Source organism: Myxocyprinus asiaticus, chromosome 38, assembly GCF_019703515.2.
Source record: "Myxocyprinus asiaticus isolate MX2 ecotype Aquarium Trade chromosome 38, UBuf_Myxa_2, whole genome shotgun sequence".
In the NCBI taxonomy this organism is placed as follows: domain Eukaryota; kingdom Metazoa; phylum Chordata; class Actinopteri; order Cypriniformes; family Catostomidae; genus Myxocyprinus; species Myxocyprinus asiaticus.
In genome coordinates, this window is record NC_059381.1 from 23,581,968 (window position 1) to 23,609,956 (window position 27,989).

The window sequence follows — 27,989 nt, forward strand, 5'->3', positions numbered from 1 at the left end:
AATCAAATTCAGAAAATCCTGAACAACTATCACAATCTTCCATCGGTTCTCCAACACTTTCTTCTTTCTCTAACCATAAATTAGGCTGCAAAACACTGACATTAGCTATCTCTCCATTTGTACCATCTCCATTCTCAGTAACAGAAGCAACTTTGTCCTGCACAGTTTGGCCTATTTCAGATTCACCATCTCGCTTAGATAGATTAAGTGCACTCACCTCTCATCAGAAACACTTTGCTCAACTGGCGCAACAACACGAGAGGTCTCAGCGGGCAGAGAAACTTTACTTTTTGTTGATCCTTCTCTCATCTCTTCGCCTTGAACTTCACATTGAAACTTCTGCTTTTGGGGGGGGTGGAATCATCAATTCTGGAACTGCAGATCTCTTTTCAGGTTCAGAATGTTCCCTAATGTCACTTTGATCTAAGTGCTCCTCATTGGTGTCATTATTCTCTGCGTTTGCACCTTCGTCTGTTTTATGTGCGGGCAGAAACATTTTTTATGGCCTAAAGCTCCGCACTCAAAACAACGCATGCTGTCTGTAGTTGCAAAAATCATGTACGAACTATCTCCATGTTGTATCTGAAAAGAAACTTCCAAAAACTTGGAGGGTGCATTTAAAAACATAAACACTTGTCTTCGAAAAGACAACACATGTCTCAGTGCAGCATTTTTGCAGCCAAGCGGAACTACTTTAACATTACTAGCAAATTTGCCAAATCGGCTAAGCTCACTCTAGTAGCAGGTGCTCGCAAAGGCGTCACCGACACAAAAGTGTCCGATATTATTAGCCCATTGTCAACAAGCGTGTTCACCAGTTTTTCTTCTTTCAGAAAAACGACAACAGCTTTATTCATTCTAGAAGCCGACATGATTTTTTCACAACCTACTATGTCTCCCATGGCCAAGAGAACATCCTCAACAGTAAACTCTTGATCGGAAAAACACTTGCATGCATTTTTGATAGAGAACGCCGACGTGCCCTAACCTGAGGGACACGCCACGGCTCCCCCCCCCAAAAAACGGATTTGTAACGCTCAGAATCAGCAATTGAAAACTGTCAAAAACTAAACAATACAACACAAACAATAAAGGAGAAAATAGAAAATACAGACCAGTGTACGCCAAACGCTCTCACAGCCACGCTTCACTCGCTCGCCACTCACGCGCATGCGCTCAGAGAGAGAGAGAGAGCTATCTATCTATCTATTTATCTATCAATCTATCTATCTATCTGTCTGTCTATCTATCATCTATCTATCTATCTATCTATCTATCTATCATCTATCTATCTATCTATCTGTCTCTCTTTCTCTGTCTGGAAGGTGAACAGTATGCAGTTTAACACATGATGGATGACTGGACGGGACTGCAGGAAACAAACAATAAATCCCATCATCACTCACCCTAGTTAGCCTGCCTTAACACACACACACACACACACACACACACAGATAATTATGTGAAAAAGCACTAAAATTCCTTCCCACATTGATACATAAACATACCATTAATATAAACATAAATGTGTGTAGAATACTTTCATCTAACCTTATAATACACACAATAACATAAAGCTCCTTGGAATACTGCAGGACACTGTCTGGAGTAAACTGCAGATTTGGGCCAGTCACTTGGAGCCCAAGATTCATCAAAGTCCTAATATCACCAAATTATTCTCCCCTTATTAGTCTGTGTGTGTGTTTGTGTGTATGTGTGTGTTTGTGTGTGTGTGTGTGTGGGCAGGTTTAAGTGGTTTACAAGGACTTTTTTTTAGGTTACAAACTGGTAATTACAAGAGTATTATGCTATAAATGTGGTTTATGAGGACATTTCTAGTGTCTCCATAATTCAAATCGCTTAAAAAACATACTTAACGATGTTTTATTGAAAATGTAAAAATGCAGAACGTTTTTTGTGAGGGTTAGGTTTAGGGTTAGGGTTAGGGGATAGAATCTATAATTTGTCCAGTATAAAAATCATTATGTCTATGGAGAGTCCTCATAATGATAGCTGCACCAACATTTTAAGAACCCTCAACCTTTTGTTTTGACTTGCTTTGGGGGTTTTCAAGCCTTAATTAGTGGGGTTAGACCCCCACCAATCCCTCTCATAATTTGCACTCAGAAAGAGTTTATTATAGAGGTGAACGCAATGTTGGCAAGAATTGGGAGCCAAGAGAGCTGGGTTGACTTGACTTACTGAACATGTGCACACATTACTGAATTAATCACACACAACGCTGCATAGTCTAGCTGGGCACATACATACCCACACACATCTCTGTTATGCAAGGCTCACAGAAACAGTGTGTTTTAATCTGTGTTGTCAGTGTTTCTCGAGCTGCCCACCTCCCTGAATCACCATGTTGGAGTTTAATCAGGCCTCTTTTCATCCTTTCCATCCAGTCACTCCATTTGTACTGTTGTTTACTTGAATGCCTTTGTACACATGCAAACTCTGTGTATATGGTTTTCCCTTAATGTACCTGTACGAATGAAGAAGTTTAGCTGAATATGCTGGGCAAAGCTAGAATATGTTCTTGATGGGTCAGTTGTAGGGATGACAAAATGACACATTTTCAAAATCGACTACTGGGATGCCTAAACGACTAGTCAACTAATCAGTCTTGTATAATTACAAGATGGGTTCACCTGAACCCGATCACACGTTTCTTAGAAGGGCGTCTACATAATATGTGCTTGTATGTTCAAAGACAGCTAGACAGAGCCTAAAGTAATGGAACAGAATACAGAGGTCTTGAGATGCGTTTAAATTGTTTACTTGATATTTTACTCTTGATCCGATTTTGATATCTAAATCCTGGGTATAAGCCGAAGAATCAGTGTTTAGAATCAGTTTAGAATATCTATACTTTGCAGTGTGGAACTGATTGGGGGTACTCTTTATGTGTAAAGAAACAACACACATGTAGATACAGTGTAGCCTATTAAGAAAAACTTTGTTTCCTTATCTGCTGAATAATGCAGCAGCAAAATTAACAGTAATTCCAGTGAAAGTCTTCAGCAGAAAAGAAGCCAGTTCTCTTTGCACATTGTTTTTTGTTCACTTTAGTTGTAATAGGATATCAATCCACTTTCCAATCACACAGATATTTTTTTGGAACCCAGTCAACTTAAATATTATTATCATTTATTTAATAATACTAATAATTTAGTAGTAGTAGTAGTAGTAGTATTAGAAGTACTAAATATTACAGTTTGACTGTACAAAAATACTATATTTCAGTTATAATTTCTTTCTTTAAAACCCTGACGGAACACTACGGGAAGACTTTTGAGTGTATGTTTGTAGGCTAGTTCATAGTAGTTTAATTCAATTTTCATCCAGATTTTGGTCAATTGCTCCTCCGCTGCTGTTCTCAATGGATGTTACAAGCAAACTGAACTATCGAGTATCTACATCTGAGATGGAGTTTATGTTTAGCGATCAAATATTGCTCGCCACTCTGAAAGCTAATAATAGCAGCACATTATGAGCCCAGCCTGTTGTATGTGTCAACAGGGCAGCGCTTATTCAGTGAAGTGCGCTGTACATGCAGACTGTATATTTATCTATTAAACACATTATGAGAATTTGAATAAAATGCACAAGTCATATGGACTACTGTAATGGTTGCTTTTATGTTTTTTAATGTCATTTTTTGAGCTTGACATTAATGACCATTACTTACATGCACTGTTGGATTTGGACCGTGCTTGTCGGACTGATACCCAATCTGGTTAAAAACCTCATAATCGGAGCCGATACCGATCCAAGTATCGGATTGGTGCATCCCCAATTGTGACATTGATTTCATGACCTTTATGCACATTTCACCCCCAAATTCTCATTACTGAAATGTGAGAAAAGCTGCAAATGCAAAAGTCATTATATTTTCATTACAGCAACGTGAAAAAAAAGAAAGATATATTATTTAAATTGTTATGTATTTGTATATCATAGTAGTACTCCCTTGGTACTGTCTTACATAGATTTTTGTTGTTGTTGTTGTTGATTTTAAAATTGTATTTTAAAATTAATTTGCAACAGCATCTTTTTACTGTAATACTGTTACATTAATGAGAATACGCATTTGAAACAATGGGAATAGTAAAAGTAAAATGGCCAGACATTTTACAATAATGAGAATTGTGGGGTAGAATATGCTTACGTGTTCAGAAGATAATGTCACAATGTAAAAAATCTTCATGGTTCTATAATGTAGGCTCAATTTTATTTTTATTTTTTGAAAAAAATATTTTTTATATATTTATTTATGTATTATTTGTACTTTTTTTTTTTTATTGAGTTCAATATGACTAGGACATTTTCTTGATGTTTCATGAGAATCACTCACCCTTATTAAGCCGTACTACTTTGTCCCTTAAGACTCGTTAGGATACAGTTTGTTATGCACAATATTAGCCTGACTCACGATTCACTTCCAATGCACCTTTTTCCATACAGTGAAAATGAACGGTTACTGAGGCGACCAATCGGTTTAACATTTCCTTTTGTGTTCCATGGAATAAAAAAATTCAAACCGGTTTGGAACAACATGAGGGTAAGTAAATGATGACAGAATTTTAATTTTTGGGTGAACTATTCTTTTAAACCACTGCCGTAAAAAATATAAAACCAAACAATATATAGTATATACTGCACCTCACTTATTGACTAGTCAGATGTTGGACATCTAGAATATGACCATCATGACCCATCCATAGTCTGTTGATAAAGGGGGCAATACAGCCATATAGATATTAAATAATAGGGTGAAGCTGTCAAGACAAGTGGACAAGGGGGGGATGCCCTTTTAGCCTCTGGATCCCACTGTAGTCAGCATAAAGAATGAGATGGAGAAGCAGGGAGTGAAGGGCCCACACTGCAGCCAGCAACAGCAGCACAGCTCTGCAATCTATCCCACAATCCCTAAGGGCTCTGCAGTGTGGTGTTGCTATGACGACACGTTTCCTCTTCCCAAACTGGAACGATTGATAGCAAGAGAGAAAAAGAGATGCAGAGGAAGAAGTGATTAGTAGAGAGCTGTGGTAAAGCAGTAGTGCCCCTTCATTGGCCAACGACAGACCGAGGCAAGAATTAAGAACAAAAGAGAGGGGGTCACACACAGTTTTAGACACTCTCTAGGTTGTAGGCAAACAAATGTGCCGCTCTGTTAACACTTTCGCAGTGAAGGTAAGATTTTGCTTTAGGCTGTACAAATAATCCCCTCGGATAGGTTCGTCTCAGGTATATCACACTGCAGGCTCCATTAGTTCTTGACAGGGCAAAATTATGAATGTTCACTATGTACAAGCTGTTCTTTAAAACCATGTGTGTATTTATTCTTTTTAAAGGAATAGTTCAAGCAATAATGTAAATTCTGTCAGCATTTACTCACCCTCATGTTGTTCCAAACTTTGACTTTTTTTCTTTCGTGGAACACAAAAATGAGATGTTTTGCAGAATGATCACGCAACTCTTTCCACACAACAAAAACAAGTGACGACCAAGAGCAACTGTCAAGCTCCAAACAGGTCAAAAAAGCACCATTAATGTATTCTAAATAACACATGCATTATGTTCCAAGTCTTCTAAAGCCATAAGATAGCTTTATGTGAGTACAGGCTGATATTTAAGCCATTATTCACTGAAAAGCTTCCCCTCTGCTATAACTCTCAAATCTTATTCACACTCATTCTTTTTTCTTTCTCTCATTCTCTGTATTGCAGTTATCCGGCTGTCTGTGATTTCCTACAGAATAATAACCTGTTATCAATCATTCGAGCACACGAAGCACAAGATGCAGGGTATGTATATCTATCTATCTATCTATCTATCTATCTATCATCTATCTATCTATCTATCCTTACCTAAATATTTAAATTATCAAAAAGGTTTTTATTCTCTCTCTTTTCATAGGTACCGGATGTACAGGAAGAGTCAGACCACTGGCTTCCCTTCTCTAATTACCATCTTCTCTGCACCAAACTACCTTGATGTTTATAATAACAAAGGTGAGTAGTAGCTTGAGTGTTGTCATATAATTATATATTGCACGACTCTCTGGAATACTTGATTCTGATTGGTCAGTTGTGGCATTCTGCATTCAGATATGTTTGTTTAATGACCACTAAACTGTACATTTGACAGTTGTCTCTGGAAACCAATCTCTCTACACTGTGCTAGTTTCATTTCTCTTGGCGGACTGTACATAATCCCTTACATAAACACGCTATTTTAGCAAATTAACTTGCTTTTATTTCATAAACCTGTATGTACTGGAGACACAGTTAAGACAATAGTTCCACCTGCCTTGTTTCAGTTGATTAGAAAACAGCCCCAGTGGCTCAGGGAGTCATGTTCTCTTGAGAATATTTCTCATATTATTGATTTGAGCATACTCAAATGTTGGAGGCTTACTAATGCTTATTATTCACATCCTCAGCTGCCGTTCTCAAGTATGAAAACAATGTAATGAACATCCGGCAGTTCAACTGCTCCCCTCACCCTTACTGGCTGCCAAATTTCATGGACGTCTTCACCTGGTCACTGCCGTTTGTGGGGGAGAAGGGTATGAAAGGCTAATACAATACACTCTAACTATCATGGCGTCTATCATGTCTCTGTCCCTGTCTTAAAGAAATAGTACAGCTAAAAATGAAAATTGTCATTATTTACTCACCTCTTGTTGTTTAAAACCTATATGCTGTTATTTTTTCCATGAAATACAAAGGAGGAAATTTTAAAGAATCTTTTATCCTGCCATACAACAACAGTTCATAGAAACCACAGCTGTCAAGCTCCAAAAAAAACTTGCTTCTAGCAAAATCTTGCATCCAGATTTGAAAATGGTGTGTCAGTGTTGTTGACGGCAAACAACATGGTTCTTGCATATATAGCCTGCCAAGACCTGAGCGTGACTGCTGTGTGCATTTTCCATTTCCCTTTTTGATATGTAACTAATAGCACTTTACATTTTATTCTACAGCAAATAATTGTCCTAAAAACTTATGTCCACATATATGGACAGCGGGACTAAGTTGTGAAATTGTGAAACTGTATATAATACCAAGCTATAGAAAGTCTTTTAGAAGATTTTTTTACATCAAATTGTTTATTGTGTTTCCAGGAGTGTTGATAATTCATGTTACAGATATTACAGCTGATTTTCTGTAAAACTGAATAAATCATGACCAGTAATGACCAGCATTATCCAATCACTGCCAACCATGTTAAAATAAAATTTAGCATTATAAATTCTGAATCTACAGTATGTACTGATTACCATTGTCCCATGTCTGCCAAACATGTTCAGTGGTTCAAAATTTTTCGAAATTTTGGTTGGATTTTAGGAGTGAATGCACTAAGCTGCATAGAAAGCTAACGGATATCCCCTTGCTCCCTATTTTGTAAATGACTTAACCTCCAGTGTGCTGTCTGTCTGCACTTGTCTCAGAACAATTCGAAATTAACTTTACTGTATTTTCATCCTAACGCCATATAATGCCTCTGAAAGCAACATTTTCAGCTATTGGATGAACCCATTGATTCTCAATGTGAAAATGCACAGTGAAGATAGAATACAGGAATGCATTTACTAAAGTTATATAACAAAATACAACAAAATTTCAATTAAAATGAAGTGAAATGACCTACAGATGTGTTAATGTTGAAAGTTATTCAAAATAACTAACATGTTTTTTCAACTTTTGAGTGAATAATGTCCTGAAAAACACCTATGTAGACATTATGTTTATCAGGGCGCTAACGCATGAAAAATGAATAAATTTTTTAAAGCGGCATATCAAACGAAACTAGTGATGCTACTCTTTACACACAAACAGGTTTCAGTGAAAAAACGTAGAAGTTTCTTACCAGAGGCACTTTTGTTGGCTCTGCGCCCATAGAAGCGCTTCACGGATATGGACGTCATGTTATAGTGTCGCATGACTGGATGTGCCAGAAGTTTAACCCTTAAGCGACAGTCTAGAGTGTTGTGAACAGTATTCAGTCAGTTTAAATGAATTAAAATTATGTTATATAGCGAAGCCAAAATACAACGTCCACGCATGAGGATGCGGGGTCGCACAAGGATAGTTACTGAACATGACACACTGTTTTTGAAAACTGAACGCAAATGTGGACTAGACGCGTAGTGAAAGGTATCTAATTAGCTGTTAAGCTCCAAAAAGCTAACATCTAGTTTGCGTCCGTAATGGCACACAATGATTGCAAAACAGCATTGTTTCCCACAGATATAGTAACTGAACATGACACACACAATGTTTTATTCCTAAATACTAACGTCCATTCCCTGATGGAGGGAACGAGACGTTGTGTCGATGTAGTGACATTAGGGGTCGCTCTTGGGAGCCCCAAACACCTCTGATCTTTGAGAAAAGGCCAATGAGAATTGGCGAGTGGAATTTGCACGCCACTCCCCCGGACATATGTGTATAAAAGGAGCTGGCTCGCAACCACTCATTCAGGTTTTGTGCTGAGGAGCCGAGACAGGGTCCCGGACATTTCAGCGGGTAGTACAGCATTGTGGCAAGAGGGATACAATGTCTCGTTCCCTCCATCAGGGAACGGAGGTTACGACAGTAACCAAGACGTTCCCTATCTGTCACTCGCTCGACATTGTGTCAATGTAGTGAAGCTAGGGGTCCATATACAAAATGCCACAACTAGCTGAACTGTGTTACGTGGACTGCCGATGCAGGTGCAAGCAAGCTGCTGCGTTCATAATAGCAGGTGCACCGGTCTTCACGTAGCCTCCCCCAACGCCCCAAAATACGTTATGTAGTTCCCCACATCCCTGGGGGCGGGGAGAGACATAACTAGTATGGGAGCAGGCCGCACCAGCCACGGCCTTTTCTCTCTATGTTTTTCTCTCCTCAGAGTATTTAGATTCAGCTGGGGCCATCTAACGCTATCATTCGTGCCGGGGAAGGAGTTCTTTTCCCTTCCTATTCTTTCAGGGGCAAAAGACATCGCGGAGACCATATCCTGCCCGAAGGGGAGGTTAACATGTGGCAAATACGACATGTGGGCTCACCAGCCGCACATAGAGGCTACAAACACAGCAACCGGAGGCAGAGAGGGCTCTGTCCAAGGGAGACGCAGGTCGACTAATAGGGAGAACGTACTACGGAAAATATATTACAGCGGGCTACCGGAGGTAACCGGCGCCTGTGGAGCACCTTCCCTTGCACAGGGTTTGTGCAAGTAGGCTCACTGGGGGCAATGCATACTTGCGCAGCCCCTGGGGCCAGCTGTGTGCCAACGCTTCTGTCCCGAGGGGAGCCCCCGTCAGGGAATACCAGAGCAGGCAGTGGGAGGATTCCTGGGAAGCAAACAGGCCTACCTGTGCCTTGCCGAATCGACTCCAAATCAGTTGGACCACCTGGGGGTGGAGTCTTCACTCTCCCCTGAGCATCACCTGCCGCGACAGCACGTCCGCTGTGGCGTTGAGTTTGCCCGGGATGTGAGTGGCCCACAGGGACCTCAGTTGCTGCTGACTCCAGAGAGGAGACGGCGGGCAAGTTGCGACATGCGACATGAGCGTAAGCCGCCTTGGCGGTTTATATACGCTACCGTCTGGACAAACCCGTGCTTGCCCTGGATCAACGGCAAAAGCCACCGCAGGTCGAGCAGTACTGCCAGCAACTCGAGGCAGTTGATATGCCAATACAGTCGCGGTCCTGTCCTGGAACCGGCGGCTGCGTGCTCGTTGCACACGGCGCCCCAGCCTAGCATGGAGGTGTCTATCATAACCACGACGTGCCTGGACACTTGCTGTAGGGGAACCCCTGCCCGTAGAAATGCAAGGTCTGTCCAAGGGCTGAACAAGTGCCGGCAAATCAGCGTGATGGACACGCGATGTGTGCCGCGGCGCCATGCCAATCTCGGGACTCGAGTCTGAAGCCAGTGCTGAAGCGGTCTCATATGCATCAACCCGAGTGGCGTGACCGCCACCGAGGATGCCATATGCCCCAGGAGCCTCTGAAAGTGTTTCAGTGGAACTGCTGTTCTTCGCTTGAATGACTTCAGGCAGTTCAGCACCGACTGCGTGCACTCGCTGGTGAGACATGCTATCATCGAGACTGAGTCTAACTCCATGCCGAGAAAAGAGATGCTCTGAACCGGGGAGAGCTTGCTCTTTTCCCAGTTGACCCGAAGCCCCAAACGGCTGAGGTGCCTGAGCACCAGGTCCCTGTGCACACACAACAGGTCTCGAGAGTGAGCTAGAATCAGCCAGTCATTGAGATAGTTGAGGATGCGAACGCCCACTTCCCTTAGCGGGGAAAGGGCTGCCTCCGCGACTTTCATGAAGATGCGAGACGACAGGGACAAGCTGAAGGGGAGGACCTTGTACTGATACGCCCAGCCATCGAAAGCAAACCGTAGGAAGGGTCTTTGTCGAGGTAGAACTGAGACGTGGAAATATGCTTCCTTCAGGTCTATCGCCATGAACCAATCTTGATGCTAAAATGCGTTTCTGCGTCAGCATCTTGAACAGGAGTCTGTGTTGCAATCTCCGTGCGCAGGGTGGCGGCATCCTTGCCCTTCACCGAGGTGAAGCGGATGCTGCTGAACCGGGGCGGGCACCTGGCGAACTGAATCGTGTAGCCGAATCGGATGATCCTGGCCAACCAGCCACGTGTCCAAACTCTGGGCGAGGGGCACTAAGGGGACAATCGCGTCTGATGTACCTGGAGGTGGGTCCTTCGTCCCGAGGTCATGGCCGCCCGCATTGAGAGGAACCTCAAAGCACTTACCTTGCTCCATGTGCCCGGCATAGAGGAGGAGGGCCTTTTTGGCCGTCCTCGTAACTTGTCACAACCGGCTGGCCAGGGCTGTGAATGATGTTTGGCCGGCCGCGCGAAGGCGGTCGTGGTGCCCTGGCCGCAAATGTTCGGTGTCTGGTCACCGTGATAACGGCGGCCGTGAATGCCTGCTGTGTGACCCAGGGAGAGAGGAAACCGCTCTTTTTTTGACAATGTGGGTACCGCAGCCCGTCCAGGGTGCAGCGAACACAAAACAAAAGGGAACAAAAGATTCTCCTCCACCGGGGGACGGAGTGGTCTGGACACCAGCTCCAGGGTTCCGGCGGACATCTTCCTCCTCAGGTCATCCATCTCAGGGGCACTTAGGAGCCTTCTTCTGGGTCTTAACGCCGGACCATGAGTTGGGGGGCGTCAGCTTCCTGCAGGGGGCTCTACGCCGGGGCCGAGAACTTGGCTCGGGCTGAGGTGGAGCCGCCTGGGCTTTCACCGCCACAGGGGGACGCACTCGGCAAGCAGATGGGGTACGGGAACTTGAGCTGCGCTGGGGCAAGATGTGCTGTATTGCCGAGAACTTCTGGGCAAAGTCCTCGACAGTGTCGCCGAGTAGGCCGATCTGGGAGATGGGCACGTTCAGGAAATGAACCTTGACGGCGTCCCACATACCCGTAGGTAGAAGGCCTGGCGCGGGGGGTGGCTGGAGTGGCTTTTCTGCGGAGGAAGGAAAGCCGCGACCGCAATGTTGCCATGGTCATGTTCTCGCAATGAGAACATGAACCATCCGCGAATGCTGCCTCAACGTGATTACGGCCCAGGCACGTGAGGCAGCGATCGTGGCCGTTGGAGGTGGAGAGATATCGACCGCACCCAGGAATTTCACAAAGACGGAAAGGCATCTTTAAAAAGACGCTGTCCGTCAATGCGTGCCCTCTTAGAGGAATATATACTCTTATTTCTCAGAATATATACTCTTTTAGAGGCTGTCGAAGCGCCCAGGGGCGTACTCTGCACTGATCATGCAGAGGGAGAGAAAGCCGCTGAAATGCGCCGTATATCCAACAGCATACGCTTCTTAAAGAGGTGAATGGACCGGCAGTGGGGTTCAGCTGTGTGAGAATCAACCGCTCAGCTCCAAAGAAAAAATATGAATGAGTGGTTGCGAGCCAGCTCCTTTTATACCCGTATATCCGGGGGAGTGGCATGCAAATTCCACTCGCCAATTCTCATTGGCCTTTTTTCAAAGATCAGAGGTTTGGGGCTCCCCTAGTGTCAATACATCGACACAATGTCGAGCGAGTGACAGATAGGGAATGTGGGCTAGAGTCGAGGTCAAGATTGTCTGTGAATAATGACTTCGAATGACATATTGTAACCTATTGTATGACTTCAGAAGATTTTAAATAAAGTGCTTAAGTTGTATGGACTGTTTTGTGATACAGTGAAGGGCCTATGTTATGTTGTTTTTGTAATTTCTGGAGCTTGACAGACGGAGTCACTATGAACTGTCATTGTATAGCAAGAGTTGCGTAAAAATATTTCAAAATTGTTCCACAAAAAAAATTATATAAAATAAAAATATGAGGTTGGAATAACATTGAATAGATTATGACAGAATTTTAATTTTTGAAAAGTAATTTTTTAATCTTCAAAAACTGCACACACTCTGATAGATCATTTAAGATGCATTCTACTTTATTTGAAATATTCAGTGTTTGTTGCTTGCAAAAATATAAACAAATCCAAGCAAAAACAAAAATAAGAATGTAAAAAACAGCTTTTGCTAAATGGTTGCAGAGTACTTTTACATTTACATTAAAGGTGCTGTAAGCGATTTTTGCCGTTCTACTTCCACGAGACTGAGCCATTGGACTAGTCACGCCCCCTATTTCCAAAACCTTGCATTCCATAGATATCAAATGAGATATATTGAGACAGACATCATGCAGAAACGGCTGTTTAAAAACAACAGCAGCAAAATAGCGCCCTCAACTGACAACTGTATGAACAGCATGGCTTAAAAATGGCAGTAAGTCTCAATAATTTGCTACAACTACAACACTATGAGAATGTGCTAAATTATTGACAGGATGAAAGTGTCATTGACCGCAGTCCGCAACATATTTTTGTTTGCTGTTTAGAGTCTATAGCTGTCACAGAGACCAGCGAGATATCTCACAACACTTATTTCAGTAATATGTCTCAGGGAGTAGGAACATTTTTTGCACACCTTTCTAGGATAAAATCGCTTACAGCACCTTTAACAGCATTTGTGCTAGTAAAAAAGTTAAATGTCTAATGTTTTCAACTAAATGTCTGTTGATTTGTATGTTCAGCGCTTGACTGTCTCTGTTGTCCCCGCAGTCACAGAGATGCTGGTAAATGTGTTGAGCATCTGCTCTGACGATGAGCTGATGAATGACGGAGACGAGATCTTTGACGGTGAGACATCCCCTTCTCTCGTTCCCTTTATCATGTTTTTTGGCCTTTGGTTACAAAACTATTGCATAAAAAAGATAAACATGATTTATGAGCTCCCACATGAAACATGATTATGATTTCTCTGCACAACTGGCCTTTCCTTTGACGTCAAGTACATCCTGAATGACTCATGGTTCTTTCTGTATCTTTCCAGTTGTGCTTTTGAGGTCCTGCAATTGTTGTGATACTGTGTTCATAATGGCACTCAAGTTTCATCTTAGCACTCATCTCAACTATAGTCAGCTAACCACTGAAATAATTGCAGCCAACACAATATATGTATTTTTTGTGTGTTCCTTTAGTAAAAAAGTATCTGCTAAGATCGTAAATGGTAATCAAAATGTAAAAGACTAAATGTAGAAGACTTCGAAGGTGTTCAGCTTACAGTCATACACTCTGAAACAACTTTATTTCCACCCACAGCCAATGCAGCAGCTGCTCGGAAAGAGGTGATTAGGAACAAGATTCGTGCCATTGGGAAGATGGCCAAGATGTTCTCCGTGCTCAGGTACAAGAGGGGCTTCCTCCGGCTGAGTCATTCAGTCTGTGGTCAGCTGGGTCACATGCTTATGAAAGCGTTCTTGAGTCTCGAATATGAAAGATAGAGGAGATCTCAAATGCACTAGTTTATATAACATATTTTACATTTCTATTCTGAATAAAGAGTAAAAAGATTTGTTTGAAGATGCCACTTGGTTTGATTTTTTGTGTCTAATTAAATGACATTCAGACATTTTTAAGTGTGACTTAAAGGAATATTCTGGGTTCAATACAAGTTAAGCACAATCAACAGCATTTGTGGCATAATGTTGATTAACACGAAAATTAATCCTCACTGTATCAAAAGTATACAAGCCACAAGTCATAAACAATATGCGTTTTAACATGATTTTAGTGTGATAAAATTGCTTACTAATGTTTTTTGTGTAAAGTTATAGCCAATTTTGCAACTTTGTTGCCATGACGGCGTAACACCCTAAACCCTAAAAGGACCGTAAAACAAATTTACAGCTTAAATAATACACAAGTTTTAACAGAAGAAATTATTTAAGTGCTTTTATAAAATTGTAAGCTTTACATGTCTGCCTTTAATTCCTCCAAACATTTGCCCATTCACTTCCATTGTAAGATCCTCACTGTAACCTCGACTTTTGCTTTTTTTAAAGAAAAGGTGGGAGAAGTTAAAATAAATTTTTGTGGTAATCAACATTATGCCACAAATGTTGTTGATTGAGCTTAACTTGTATTGAACCCGGAATATTCGTTTTAGTGTCCAAATGCATGTTCAGAGTGCAAATTATTTTTGGGACCACTGTATAAAATCAGTGATGTGTGTGTTGTTTTTGTGACATTATTTCTCATGGTCATATCTGGTCCCTGCAGAGAGGAGAGTGAGAATGTGTTGACACTAAAAGGCCTGACCCCCACCGGTATGCTACCCAGTGGGGTGCTGTCTGGAGGCAAGCAGACTCTACAGAGTGGTGAGCACACAACTTAATACAGGACTCTCTTGGTTCCTGTGTCCTTCTGTCTCCTTCTCTCTCTATCTCTCTCTCTCTCTCTCTCTCTCTCTTTCTTTCTCTCTCTGTGTAGTTTTCTGCTTACTTTAATTTCTTTTTAATTTTTTACTGCTTTAATGTCCGTATACCCCACTCTATCTGTAATATCTGTCACTGATGCCATTTATACCTGGTATTTACGTTCACCCCGGGTGATCCGATCACAAGTGGTCAGCACTAAATACAAGCATAAACGCATTTGTAAACGATTAAATTACTCAAACCACATTGGAAGGTAGTCAGAAATCCATGTGACCACATCACATTTGTAGTGTAAGTGATAATCTACCAGCACAATTCTCACCAGTAAATCATCCCTTGCGCTAAAACAAGGGTTTTAAACTTTGCTGGTTATGTATGGCTTTAAAAGAAAACAACCATCCAATCACAAAAAAAAATCGGAAAAGCCCATACATAGTAATACTTAGGACTTCACAGACTATCTGAGTATGCCTGATATCAACATGCAATGTGATAATAATAATAATGTGAAACACACACATCCAAGCAGTTAAAGTAATACAGGTATTCAACCAAAAAAAAGGAGAATTTGGCTTGAAAAATCACGTTTGTGGTGAGATTACATTTTAAGTATATTTGGAAGAAACTGTTTTTTGGGGTTTTTTTCCTTTCGTTTTGTTTTGTTTTGTTTTGTTGACTTTGTTGTTGTTTTTTCATCATGCAGAAAAACTTTGATGTAGTGAGTTATATATGTTGTCACAAAAACAGAGACCCTTTCCCCTTTGAAGTACGAAGTGATCAAAGAAGACATTAAAGTCGGCATGAAACGGAAGTTGCGACCAACTTTACTTCCATATTGTGACGTATTTCAGAGTGAAACAGCTTATCGAACAAGAAAAAATGTAGGGTAGGGAGTATATCCATCGGCTTTTGATTGGATTGTGAAAAATGGGCATTGCATATCTGAATGCGAGTTTGCAGTCGACACAGACACAAACACACGTCTTCCGCCATGCTACTCGAGCCAGAACTTGTTACCAGGGAAACTATAGCTTACAGCGGTTTTTGCTTATGGTGTGGCTGTAGCCGTTGAGAAATGAGCGAGTAAAAGATCATAACATTTCAACATTTTGAATCACAATACACTAAATATAAAGGGAAAAAAACACATTCGTGCTGTACATACCAAGATATCTGCATTTGAATATATGAATAAACTCCTGGGGGCCTGGGTGGCTCAGCAAGTAAAGACACTGACTACCACCCCTGGAGTCACGAGTTAGAATCCAGTGACTCCAGCCAGGTCTCCTAAGCAACCAAATTGGCCCGGTTGCTAGGGAGGGTAGGGTCACATTGGGTAACATCCTCGTGGTCGCTATAATGTGGTTTGCTCTTGGTGGGGCACATGGTGAGTTGTGCGTGGATGCTACGGAGAATAACATGAAGCCTTCACACGGGCTATGTATCCATGGTAACGGGCTCAACAAGCCATGTGATAAGATGGGCGGATTGACGCTCTCAGATGCGGAGGCAACTGAGATTCGTCCTCTACCACCCGGATTGAGGCGAGTCACTACGCCGCCACGAGGACTTAGAGCACATTGGGAATTGGGCATTCCAAATTGGGGAAAAAAGGGGGGGAGAAAATCTAAAAACTCCAACGGCATCCGAGCCGCATTCTATTCAGTAGTGATCACCGCAGCAATTCAAGCATTAAATGTCTCGAACACAACCGCAAGTTCGCCATTATTCGCCATATACTCCTTCTTTGAAATGTAATTTTAAGCCAGCTGGCCCGTGGCCAAGGAAGTTTGGGGTAAGGAACGGGAGTTTTTTTTGGGGGGGGGCTGAAAATACACCTTTTCATCTCTGCATTAGCTGCTTTGATGCCAGGTTTGTTTACAAGACTCTTGAAGGTGCGGGGTTAAAACTGACTACCACTTGCATACGTAAGCAGGGAAGAGTCAGTAATTTCACCGGAAGAGCAAGTTATGGCATTTTGATGAAAGATTACGAGGTCAAAAATATTCTAGAAAATAGCAAATATGCATGGATGAATCCTTCCCAATAAAACTAGTAACATGCATTAATAAAATAAATAGGGTCAGTTTTGATTTCATGCCGACTTTAAGACACATGCTATTACCAGGTGTAATCAGCAACCTGTCTTGGCTGACTGGATGCTAAAGAGATGTAAATTCTGTCATAATTTACTCACCTTTATTTTGTACCAAACCCATATGACTTTCTTTCTTCTGCTGAACACAGTATGAGATGTTACATACAATGTTCAGTCTCAGTCACCATTCACTTTCATTGTAACGAAAAAAGATGCAATAAATGTGAATGATGACTGAGGCTGTAAATCCCTAACATTTTTGTTCTTCTAAAGAAAGAAAGTCATACAAGTTTGAAACAGCAGGAGACTGATGAAAACATTTATATTTTTGGAAAACTATCTTTAAATCCTGGTGTAAACAGGGCCTCTGTCTATTCCACCTGTCTCTCCATCTGTCTCTTTCTGTATCCTCTGACAAACTCCAGGCTTTGGGGTGCTTCTCTTTCAGTTCCCCCAATGCATGGACACATTAGTGGGTCAGTTTACCCATTGCTGGTAAACTGGGGTGAGGTGAGAATGAGTCTCTTAGAGGCCTGTAGGGTGTCTAGAGCCCAGGAAGTGTGGAAGGCAGAACAGTCTTTCCTGTAGAGAGTGAATGGCTGAGAGGATTGTTTGGGTCTATGGTCCATAGTCAGGTTGGCGTGCATGCATCTCACGGAAATGGCCCTTCGCCTCCGCTGCTCGTGCATCACTGCTGCCTGTGCATTACTGCTGTTGCATGGCTTGTTCAGCTGTAACACACTCCCCTCCTCTCCCTCCAGCAACCATCGAAGCCATTGAAGCCATCGAGACAGAAGAGGACACAGAAGGTAATTCCAGCATATTGGGCTTACCTACACTCTGCAGCTAAAGTGAAAGTTCACCCATAAATTCATCATTTAGTCACTCTCATGTTGTTTCAAACTTGTCTGACTTTCTCTCTTCCATAGAACACAAAAGTAGATGTTAGGATAGAGAGTCTCAGTCACCATTCAGTCTCATTGCATCTTTTTTCCATTCAGTGAAAGTGAATGGTGGCCGAGGCTAAAATTCTGCCTAACATCTACTTTTGTTTTTCATGGAAGGAATAAAGTCATACAGGTTTAGAAAAACATGAGAGTGAGTAAATGACGACAAAATTTAATTTTTTAGATGAACTATCCATTTAACTGCTCTAACCAACAAACCAACACACCAGACAAGAGCCACAAGACATAATTACAACGTAAGATCACTAGGAAAGGACACAGCACATATCTGGGAACAGTTGGTGTTTAACAGTTTTCAAATATTTTGTCATAGCTTGGTTTGCTAATGCTTGCTTACACTAGCTTGCTAACACTAGTTTAGCTAACACTTTGGCTGTGTCCGAAACCGAAGGCAGGGGCCTTGCTCTCTACCCATTCAGTCAGTTACTTAATAGACAGCATTTTATTGTGAATGCACCTTTTAAAGACAGACTTCCGAAGCACCATACCAGCAGTCTAATGATCTAGAACAAATTCAAGTGAGCTTTAGCAACAATAGCTTATAAAGCAGTACTAGCTTAAAGGAATATTCCGGGTTCAATACAAGATAAACTCAAAGGACAGTATTTGTGACATAATATTGATTACCACAACAATTAATTTCGACTTGTCCCTCCTTTTCTTTAAAAAAAAAAAAGAAAAAGAAAAGCAGAAATCGAAGTTACAGTGAGGCACTTACAATGGAGGTGAATGAGGCCAATCCGTAAACTTTAAAATACTCACTGTTTCAAAAGTATTGCCAAAAGACATAAACAATGTTTAACACACAATGTGTGTTAACATGATTTTAGTGTGATAAAATCACTTACTAACCTTTTCTGTGTGAAGTTATAGCCAATTTTACAACTTTGTTGCCATGATGATGCAATGTCAACAAACCCTAAAATGACGATTGATGAAAAATGACGATTTAAACAACTTAAAAGCTAAAATAATACACAAGTTTTAACAGAAGAATGAATATAAGTGCTTTTATAAAATTATAAGCTTCACATTACTACCTTTAAACCCTATAAAAAATTGGCCCCATTCACTTCCATTGTAAGTGCCTCACTGTAACTTAGACTTTTGCTTTTTTTAAAGAAAAGGAGGAATGAGTCAAAATAATTTTTTGTGGTAATCAATATTATACCACAAATGCTGTCGACTGAGCTTAACTTGTATTCCTTAAAGGAAATAATTAGTGACTACAATGCTTATTTCCTAGTAGAAATGGAATAAAGTTTATTATATTATTAAATTATGTTTATGAATTAATTTATGCTCAGTCAGACACTATTTTTATTCTTTCCACCAACCGCCGAATTGCACGCACAGGATAATGGGTTATCATAGGCAGTGAAGGATACATGTCAAAATTGCCCAGATGAAGACAAGCTAACTTTGAATTCAGAGGTGCCTTATTGCCGTCCTACCTTGGTATACTGCCTCCGAAGGCAGCATTTTTCAGGTTTCAAACACAGCATGTATCTAACTGTAAAGCATCACAAAAGGCTTTTAGTAAGATAAAGTGTAATTCCATTAAATTCAAGGAGCTGTTATGTTGTTTACACACAGTGGCCCTTATTCATGAAATATGAGCAGTAAAAATTTTTGTGTAAATCATTAGTAAAGCAAATCTCACATAAATTGTCCCATTGAACTGAATGAATTCACAAACGATTTACACGCAACTCTGTTCTCATTATGTTGCATGAATATGGCCCAATATGTGCAGCTGTGCCCTTTTTGATTGGTAACATTAAGGGAACATTCTTTTTATGACCTGCATGCTGGTTTGAGATCTAAACTGGAGGCATGATTATAATTTTTTGATATGGTCTGTCGGGCACTGCTTTTCTTCTGGCCCTTATCATTCAAATGTGGACGTAGCATGTGGTAACTCCAAGCAGGAAGTTGCTCAGCCAACCTGAGTGTGCTCCCCTTCTGCAACCTCTCACTCTCTGAGACCAGATCCTGACAGGGAAAACAACACAGTGTTAGTAGTAGATAGGAGACTGCACGATTGTGACAAAAAACATTGTTGTTGTTTATTTCGCTTGATATTGTAATTGCGAGTATTCATTTTGAATATACAACAGTGAGTCCCAGTCCTCTAATCTGACTGGACAAGCACCGTTCTAAAAGTGCCGATATTTAGTATAACAGCACTGGACGCTTCACTGGGGTTTTTTTCACCATTCCAGACAGGCTATCAGTCTGTGCGTTGCTCTGCAACAAGCAGCAGTTAATGCTTTGGCTTTGTTTGGAAATCTTTTTGTTAGCCAAGCAAAAGTAGACAAAATAACTGACCATATATTAATTACTCAATTAACTTCTTTTTTATGGAACTGCAAAAAAAGAAAAAAAGAAGCACTTTTAAAATGTAGCTTAAGCTACAAGCTACTCATAACTTGAAGTAGTTAGACTAAAGTCAAGCTACTCTTTTAAAAAAATGTGTTAGCTACACTACAAGTTACTAACAAAAAGTAGCTAACTACTCTAAAGCTATGTATTCTATAATCTTAAATATATAACGATCAGATGATTTTATTTAATTAGAGTGATGCTCATGAGGTGGATTCTCATTGAAATTAACTGAAAACATCCGCTTTGCTCACCACACACCAGTGGAAACATACAGTTAGGGTGATAATATCATCAACTTATATATAACTTGTTGAAATATAGTGATAAAAATAGCTGAACACCTTCACGCTATTGAAATATGTAGATAAGTTAGTAGCGCTGCTATTTTTAGTTAGTTACTCCTCAAAATTGTCAATGCACACAACAATGACTGTGATTGGTTACAATGCTTTACTGCTTCACATAAACATTGAAAATGGAAACCTTTGACACTACGGGAGCAGACCTACTGTAAAGCCCTAGATATACTTCCATATTTCCATTTTGACGCGAACGCTCAGCAACTGTGTACAGTTGAACGCGAGCCTTTCAAAGTATACAGGGGTGTAGATTCTGGGGGGATCCCCCAATAATCAAAACAAACAAGATCTACGATCTTGACTCCATATAGCTGTGTGCATATACACAGGCATTGTTTACAGGAGGTTGATGAGAAACAGGAGACTTGTTGTTCATTATGGGTTTTTCCTGTCTCTCCACAGCCATCCGCGGCTTCTCTCCACAGCACAAGATCACCAGCTTTGAAGAGGCTAAAGGTCTGGACCGCATTAATGAGCGCATGCCACCCCGCAAGGATGGGGTCAACCACGTGGGCCACTCCATGGGCAAGATGAACATGTCAGAAACCAATGGCACCGATGACAACAGTAATATCCAGTGATGAAATGGCTGCCCAACCATGAAGTGTGGCAGGACAATGCCAAACCTGTGATTTAAGGCCTCCTACTTCCAACAAACACCCAATGACATAACACCACCTACACATCCCTCCCTGCTCCAGTGTCCAGTTAGAGAGACAAACTATCCAACTTCAAATCTTTCACTGAAATATGTGGGAGGCAGACAGTTTTCTTGCAATCAGTTTGCCGACTAAAAGTTTACAGTTTAAGCGGATACCTTGCTGATTTGGGAAATCCCTGCCTTTTTTTGGAAGTGTTGAATAGTAAAGGAGGGGGTGGGGGGTGATATGCCTCTGAAGGGCTGAATGTGTCTTTATCAGAGAGGGGGCGGTCTCAAGGGCAAAATCTGTCAGTTCCTTTCTTACTCCGCCCACAGGCTAATTGGGCAGGGTTTAGGAACTCTCTCTTAAAGCCTGATCCATCTAGTTCATCAGTGCGGGTGACGAGCCAGTACCAATTCCACGCACACTTTTTCCTATTTTGATTAATAGTTTTTCTTCATGATTCCATCTCATAATGAAATGATCTCTCTGTTCGAAATGTTTTGCTACTAGTATTAATAAATATTACATTTGAAACAACAAAAAAGAAAACTGTTTGTAAGAAAGGACATTTAACAAAAAATATGTACATTTTATTACTTACAATGCAATCTTGCCTTGGGGTTTTTATTTATTGATTTTGTTTTTGGTAAGATGCCATGAAGTGGTTAAGGACAGAGCAAAGTGGTGTTGTTTTTTTAAACGTAGACTCTTGATCAAACCAAGCGTCTGGATGGGGAGGAATTATGTCGTTGGAGCTCGAGTTCGACTTTTGGCGCCACCTTCCTAATTGTTTCTCACCTGCCTGTAACTCAAGAGAGAGAATGCACATAGTTCATTTCGCAAGTCAATTTAATATTATATATATATATATACACAATTATAAATATATTTAAATATATGATTATTAATGATCGAGGACAATGATTTTTAACAGCATCTATGGTACTGAACGCATCAGTGCATGCAATTAAGTTCCTTATTGATGTGTGAAATTATGATTGTGATGTGTTTTAATATAGTACACTTGAATTATTTCCCTCTTCAAATTATATTTGTTAAGGTCTAGTTTGTTTTTATATCTCTATAAACATGTGTTATTTTGTAATCTATTATTTAATTATTTCTTTTTTCATTTATATAATTTATTATTGTTGATTTTATTTTTTTATCGTTTCGCTGTACAGGCACTGATGCTCATTCTGATGTGGTTTTTCTCTCTCTCTCTCTCTCTCTCTCTCTCTCTCTCTCTCTCTCTCTCTCTCTCTCTCTCTCTCTCTCTCTGTTCAGTTGGTGTACAGAAGTTGTTCAGTAGTGTGAATGAACTTATTACTCAGTGAAAAGCAACATTCAGGCTGCCAAAGCATGATCGCATGGTTTATTCACATGTAAACAAAATGGAAACGAGGACAATTTAGTGTCTCACTTTGAAGAGGATATCTATATTATCATTATGTTTCTTGACGATATTCTTATTATTCTTACAATTAATTAAGCTTACAGTCTTTTAGTTTACACTGTTTTCTGATCCATGTTTGGTCCAAATGTGGTTTATTTCAAAGAAGGAATTTTATGGATTTGTGACTATTTTTCTTGTCATTTTCGCATTTGACTTCCTAAATGAAAACACACATTGTAAGCATGCCCTATGGGACAAATCAATTTTTTTACTCTTGAATAAAATATGCATGAAATAGTAATGTCTTGCCCCTTTGCTGTTGGACTGAAAACGTTTGCTAATACAGGTAATCCCATGGTCTTTAAAGATAGCAAAAACAACTATTTATCAAACTGTACTATATAGTCTACAATGAAAATGTTATTTAGAATGAAACACACTTGATATGTGTAAAACTACCGTGTATGAGATTTTCACACTATAGGGTTTTCATAACTTCTCGGTTTCAAACATTCAGCCAATGAGGGCTTTTTTTCCATGAGGGCATTCCACCTGCTTCCTGCTATTCTTCCACAGGAAACTCGGGGTGGCACTGTAACCTCTCCCTCAAACCAGGGCTTGACACACTCCCATGCATACGCTTCTTAGCAGGACTTTATTACTATATGCTTTCAGCACAGGAAACGGTTTCGGATTTGCTGATATATACCTCAGCCAAATGCACATTTCTATGAATTTTTATTTCTCTTTTTTCCCTTTTATACACATACATAGGTATCAGAAAAACATATCCTTATATTAGGGATACATATGCCCAGTGACAATTTGTATTTAGTCCTGATAGCCAGATGAGTGTCAAACAATTTGGAGCATCCATGGAGCAGTTCTTCTGTCTTCTCACTGCCCTGATTGCATCTTCATCCATCATCTCAGCAGGTAGGTCCATCAGAAGGCAAAGGTGTGTGTGGTGTGTGTTCTACAGCTGAACTTGCATGGTTAGGGTGTCATATATACATTTTTGTCCTCATGATAAAATGATCCTAATAGATTACTCAAATTTTAACATTACAGCAGGTTTTAATATGCTAGTTGTCAAGGTAGGTTAATGCTATAGCTGCACTGTGCCTGCATTTTGATCATATTAAAATATACCAATTTAAAACAGAACTTTCTTCAGCTATGAAGTACCCAAGTAGCTGAAACAGAAGAAATCTAGTTTTTTATCTATGCAGTATTGTACAGTATGTGTTATGTGGTTTTCGTCCTCCATGGGACCTATATAGGAAAGGACACAAACATCTTAACCCCAAGTACGGCACCTTCAAACACAGCCACTTTGTCTCCATGGCCCACTATTTCAAGCACTGGTGAGTATTTCAGTTATACTGTCTATGTAATTCATTTACTCTCAGTAACAATAGTTCTGAACAAGAACAAATAGGAACAATCAGTTTACACACTGTAAAGATTATAGAAAATAATCAAATGTATATTCATAGCATGAAATTATTGTTGCTATATTTGCATTTGTTTGATTAGGCTGAACATATGTGTTACAGGTAAAATAACTTTTAATCTTTGACAGTATACAATGAAGGAATATTCCGGGTTCACTACAAGTTAAACTCAATCAACAGCATTTGTGGCATAATGTTGATTACCACAAAAATTCATTTTGACTTGTGTCTCCTTTTCTTTAATTAAAAAATCAAAAATATGGGTTACAGTGAGGCACTTACAATGGAAGTGAATAGGGCCAATCCGTAAACATTACAATACTCACTTCTTACAAAAGTATAGCCACAAGATGTAAACAATATGCTTACAACTTTGTTGACATGAAAACATAATGCCGTAATCCCTAAAACGACTTTAAAAACAACAATTTAAGTAACTGTACAGCTCAAATAACATAAGATTTTACATAAGAATTCATGTACGGTAATGTTGCGTTACATTATTTAAATTAGTATGAATATCTCAATTATAGGACTCACTTGAAATGGGCAACAATGGTATCTTTCTGGAGCTGGGCTTGTTGTAATTAAAGCATTGGAATATACATATATCTTCTATGAAGCTATGTAAATTTTGTAGATATACAGCACTCACTGGGCACTTTATTAGGAACACCTGTAAACCTACATATTCATGTGATTATCTAATCAGCCAATCGTGTGGCAGCAGTGCATTACATAAAATCATGCATATATGGGTCAGGAGCTTCAGTTAATGCTCACATCAACCATCAGTTCTGTGGCCGAAAGCGCCTTATTGATGAGAGAGTTCAACGGAGAACGGCCAGACTGGTTCGAGCTGACAGAAAAGCTACGGTAACTCAGATAACCACTCTGTTCAACTGTAGTGAGCGGAATAGCATCTCAGAATGCATAACATGTCAAACCTTAAGGCGGATGGGCTACAACAGCAGAAGACCACGTTGGGCACTTTATTAGGACAATAGTGTTCCTAATAAAGTGCTCAGTGAGTGTACATCTCTTTCTTGTTTTATTTTAGTACTCCAAACATCTCCAGAAAAAACAGTGACTCCTACTCCTACATTTCACCATGAGAATGCTATGACCAGTCATACCTTTAAACCTGTGAGCACAACAGTCCCGAGGAAAAAAATCTTGTTGTTTAAACTTAATAAAAGTGTTCGTGCTGCCTTAAAATTTGAAGTTGTGTCAACTTAAGAGGGAAAGTTGTTTAAACAGAAAATTTTACTTAAATTAATATAACTTAAACAAGCTTAATATCTTTTTAATTAAACTTGGCTTTCTTAGTTCAATCAACTTCTTTCATCTTACCGGTAATTGAATTCAAACTGAATATAGAAATGTAATTATTAATATTATAATTTATTATTATTAATAGCCATAGAAGTAGCTAGGACTATCCCATTGTCAGAGGTAAAATTAACTACCATGCTATGGTAAATGGCTAGTTGATAATCAGAGACCTGAAACCATATTCAGACTTTTGCTTGTTAAGGAGACACGCATGGGCCTCAGCACTTTATACACAAATTCCAGTGATGGTGACAATCATCAGACACACAGAGTAAACAGTCAAGCTTTGAATTATTGCAACATGACAAATAACTGAAAGTGACAACAAACACAACAATCAACAGTATTGCTGTAGAAAAAAAAAAGACAGTAACACTCCAATTTGCATAATTTATTCATGTCACAGTGCCTGCTGGGAATCCAAATATGTGAGCTTGATGAGCGTAGTTCTCTTGACTTCTATTTTTAATTTTAAAAATTTAATTTCTTCATTTTATGTTATGATGAATAAAAGCGCTATATATATATATATATATATATTTTTTTTTTTTTTATTATTTATTTTTTTTTTTTTACAGTGTGTATTAACTGATTCGACCTCAGTTCATGTAAATATACTGTATTTGCACCTAGCAATAATGAGAAACCCTAACCCTAATTAGCTCACCCACAAATAAGTAAACAAATACAACATTTCACCAGGTAGTACTGCCACCCCTGTTGGAACCAGCCTCTCTTCTTCAAATAGCACATCAGGTAGTAAATATTAAACACTGTTAAAAGAATATTCAGAACATGTGAGGAGATTTTGATTTGTGGACCTTTTATGGTTGTCTGTAGCTGCAATGTAATTGTTTAGCTTGTTAGGATAAGTAAAACAAATGATTGCTTGTCTACTAAGTGAAATAAAAATTACTGTAAGACTTTATTTCTGGATGAAAGGTTGTAACTGTGTATTCATTTCAGGGCATTCTGTTACAACATACTCCACATCAAAAACATCAAAATCCTACACTGACACAACTCAAAATGCTGTCTCATCTTCAGTGGCCAGTATAACAGGTTCCACCCCTTCTTTTGTGTTATTTAAAAGATTTTTGCTTAAATATGAAAAAAGCTATCAGTGTAAGGTGGATATTACATGATTTATTATAGAATTTCCTGGTACATTAATGGAAAATAACCATTCAAGTAGAAAATCTAGCATCCGTTACCCTGATACACCAGCCTCATAACATGTGATAGTTATAAAACTTCCTGAAACTAACACTTCTACTTAAAAAAAGACATTTATGTTTCAATCTGATATGTGAGCTCAAATGAATTGGGAAAAATGGCATTTGAAGAACATTATTATTGCTTATTTGGGCAATCATTGGGCTAATATTGTGCAGTAGAGTCAAGAAATTAAAATGATTTTCTAAACCATTTTTTTTCCTGCACTTTTGCTCCATGTGCTGCAGGTGTTCCTGAAATTCCAAAGACTTCAACTCCTACAATTCATTTAATCACTTTAGGAGGAATGACAGGGGGGACAGCATCACCAACGCAGACACCAGACGACAGCCTCACTATGCTTGCTTTTGGTAGGTTTAACACTGACAAATGATAAATATTTTTAGCAATATATATCCATATTTAGTGTTTCTGCCTTAAATGCAGGTGTGATGAGTCTCATACTCATTTTAATCGTTGTCATGGTGATCTTGGTTACCACTATCAATGTCAGGGGACGGTGTCGAGACACAAATCAACAGGAGGGTGGGTTTCTCTCTCTTTCTGTCAGTTTCAAGAAAAATTTACACATGACTACAAATCTAGCATATAATTTTCAATGTTTCTTTATAGGTATTAAAAGTTATAACTCTGTGGTGTCTGACAGGTGAGGACTTACAAAATCAACAAATGTGACAGAATGTGCAGTTATTGTGTCATATTTACATGAAAGTTCAAATAAGCTAACAGATTAGTAAAAACTGTATACTTATAAATTATAATCAAGCAACATGACCAACAACTGTGAGAAAGAGAGCATCACTCTAGTTTCTGTGAGGACAATAAACCCAGACAATGGTAAGAACATGCATACATATTGGCTGACACCAAGAAAAGAGCATGCCATCTTTACATTATTCTAGTACAAGAAACTGTACATTTGCTACTGTAAGATTTCACGTCTCTTTTCTTGTTTTGCAGACACAGATTCACCCCAGCTCTCTTCAGTTCGCAGCACTATAGTAGACAATGAAGATCAAGAACTAAACAGGGACCTGCTGCGCATCAAATGCGGGCCTTGATTTCACTTAATTCACACAGAGAATGACAACAGATTATTATAGATATTTATAATGTTGAATGTATGTGATTAAATGTTCCTCTGGTCAAAGTGCTGATCACACATAGTCAACAACATGCATGACATAGAGTGAAGCAATGCCTATAATGTGACCCATAATAATGCCCTCATCCAATATATCACGCCCAGACTTTCATTATTAAATAAAATGTCTGTTCTATGTTTCTCAGATTACA

At 39.7% G+C, this 27,989-nt stretch overlaps 2 protein-coding genes across 5 annotated transcripts in view; both read left to right on the forward strand.

The window, feature by feature from the left end:
- ppp3ca (protein phosphatase 3, catalytic subunit, alpha isozyme) overlaps positions 1-22,966 on the forward strand; it is a 72,665-nt gene extending 49,699 nt beyond the window's left edge. The window contains exons 7-14 of one of the 2 annotated variants that reach the window (XM_051676773.1): positions 5,736-5,813; positions 5,926-6,020; positions 6,452-6,577; positions 13,155-13,232; positions 13,695-13,779; positions 14,655-14,752; positions 17,672-17,719; positions 21,028-22,966. In XM_051676773.1, coding sequence (XP_051532733.1) covers positions 5,736-5,813; positions 5,926-6,020; positions 6,452-6,577; positions 13,155-13,232; positions 13,695-13,779; positions 14,655-14,752; positions 17,672-17,719; positions 21,028-21,206 — 787 coding nt within the window. In that variant the 3' untranslated portion in view covers positions 21,207-22,966. The remainder of the gene's footprint in view (positions 1-5,735; positions 5,814-5,925; positions 6,021-6,451; positions 6,578-13,154; positions 13,233-13,694; positions 13,780-14,654; positions 14,753-17,671; positions 17,720-21,027) is intronic. The other variant, XM_051676774.1, reaches the window with a different exon arrangement.
- Positions 22,967-23,288: 322 nt separating this feature from the next.
- ecscr (endothelial cell surface expressed chemotaxis and apoptosis regulator) lies at positions 23,289-27,982 on the forward strand. Of its 3 annotated transcripts, none has more exons than XM_051676786.1 (9): positions 23,289-23,601; positions 23,949-24,032; positions 26,160-26,213; positions 26,424-26,519; positions 26,921-27,043; positions 27,120-27,218; positions 27,306-27,339; positions 27,460-27,530; positions 27,654-27,982. In XM_051676786.1, exons 1-9 carry the CDS (start codon positions 23,514-23,516, stop codon positions 27,752-27,754), a joined length of 750 nt encoding a protein of 249 aa, XP_051532746.1. In that variant the 5' UTR covers positions 23,289-23,513; the 3' UTR covers positions 27,755-27,982. The 3 variants fall into 3 exon arrangements, with proteins under 3 accessions (XP_051532746.1, XP_051532748.1, XP_051532747.1); XM_051676788.1 differs by having other exon boundaries at positions 26,164-26,213; XM_051676787.1 differs by lacking the exons at positions 26,160-26,213; positions 26,424-26,519.
- Positions 27,983-27,989: the final 7 nt, after the last annotated feature.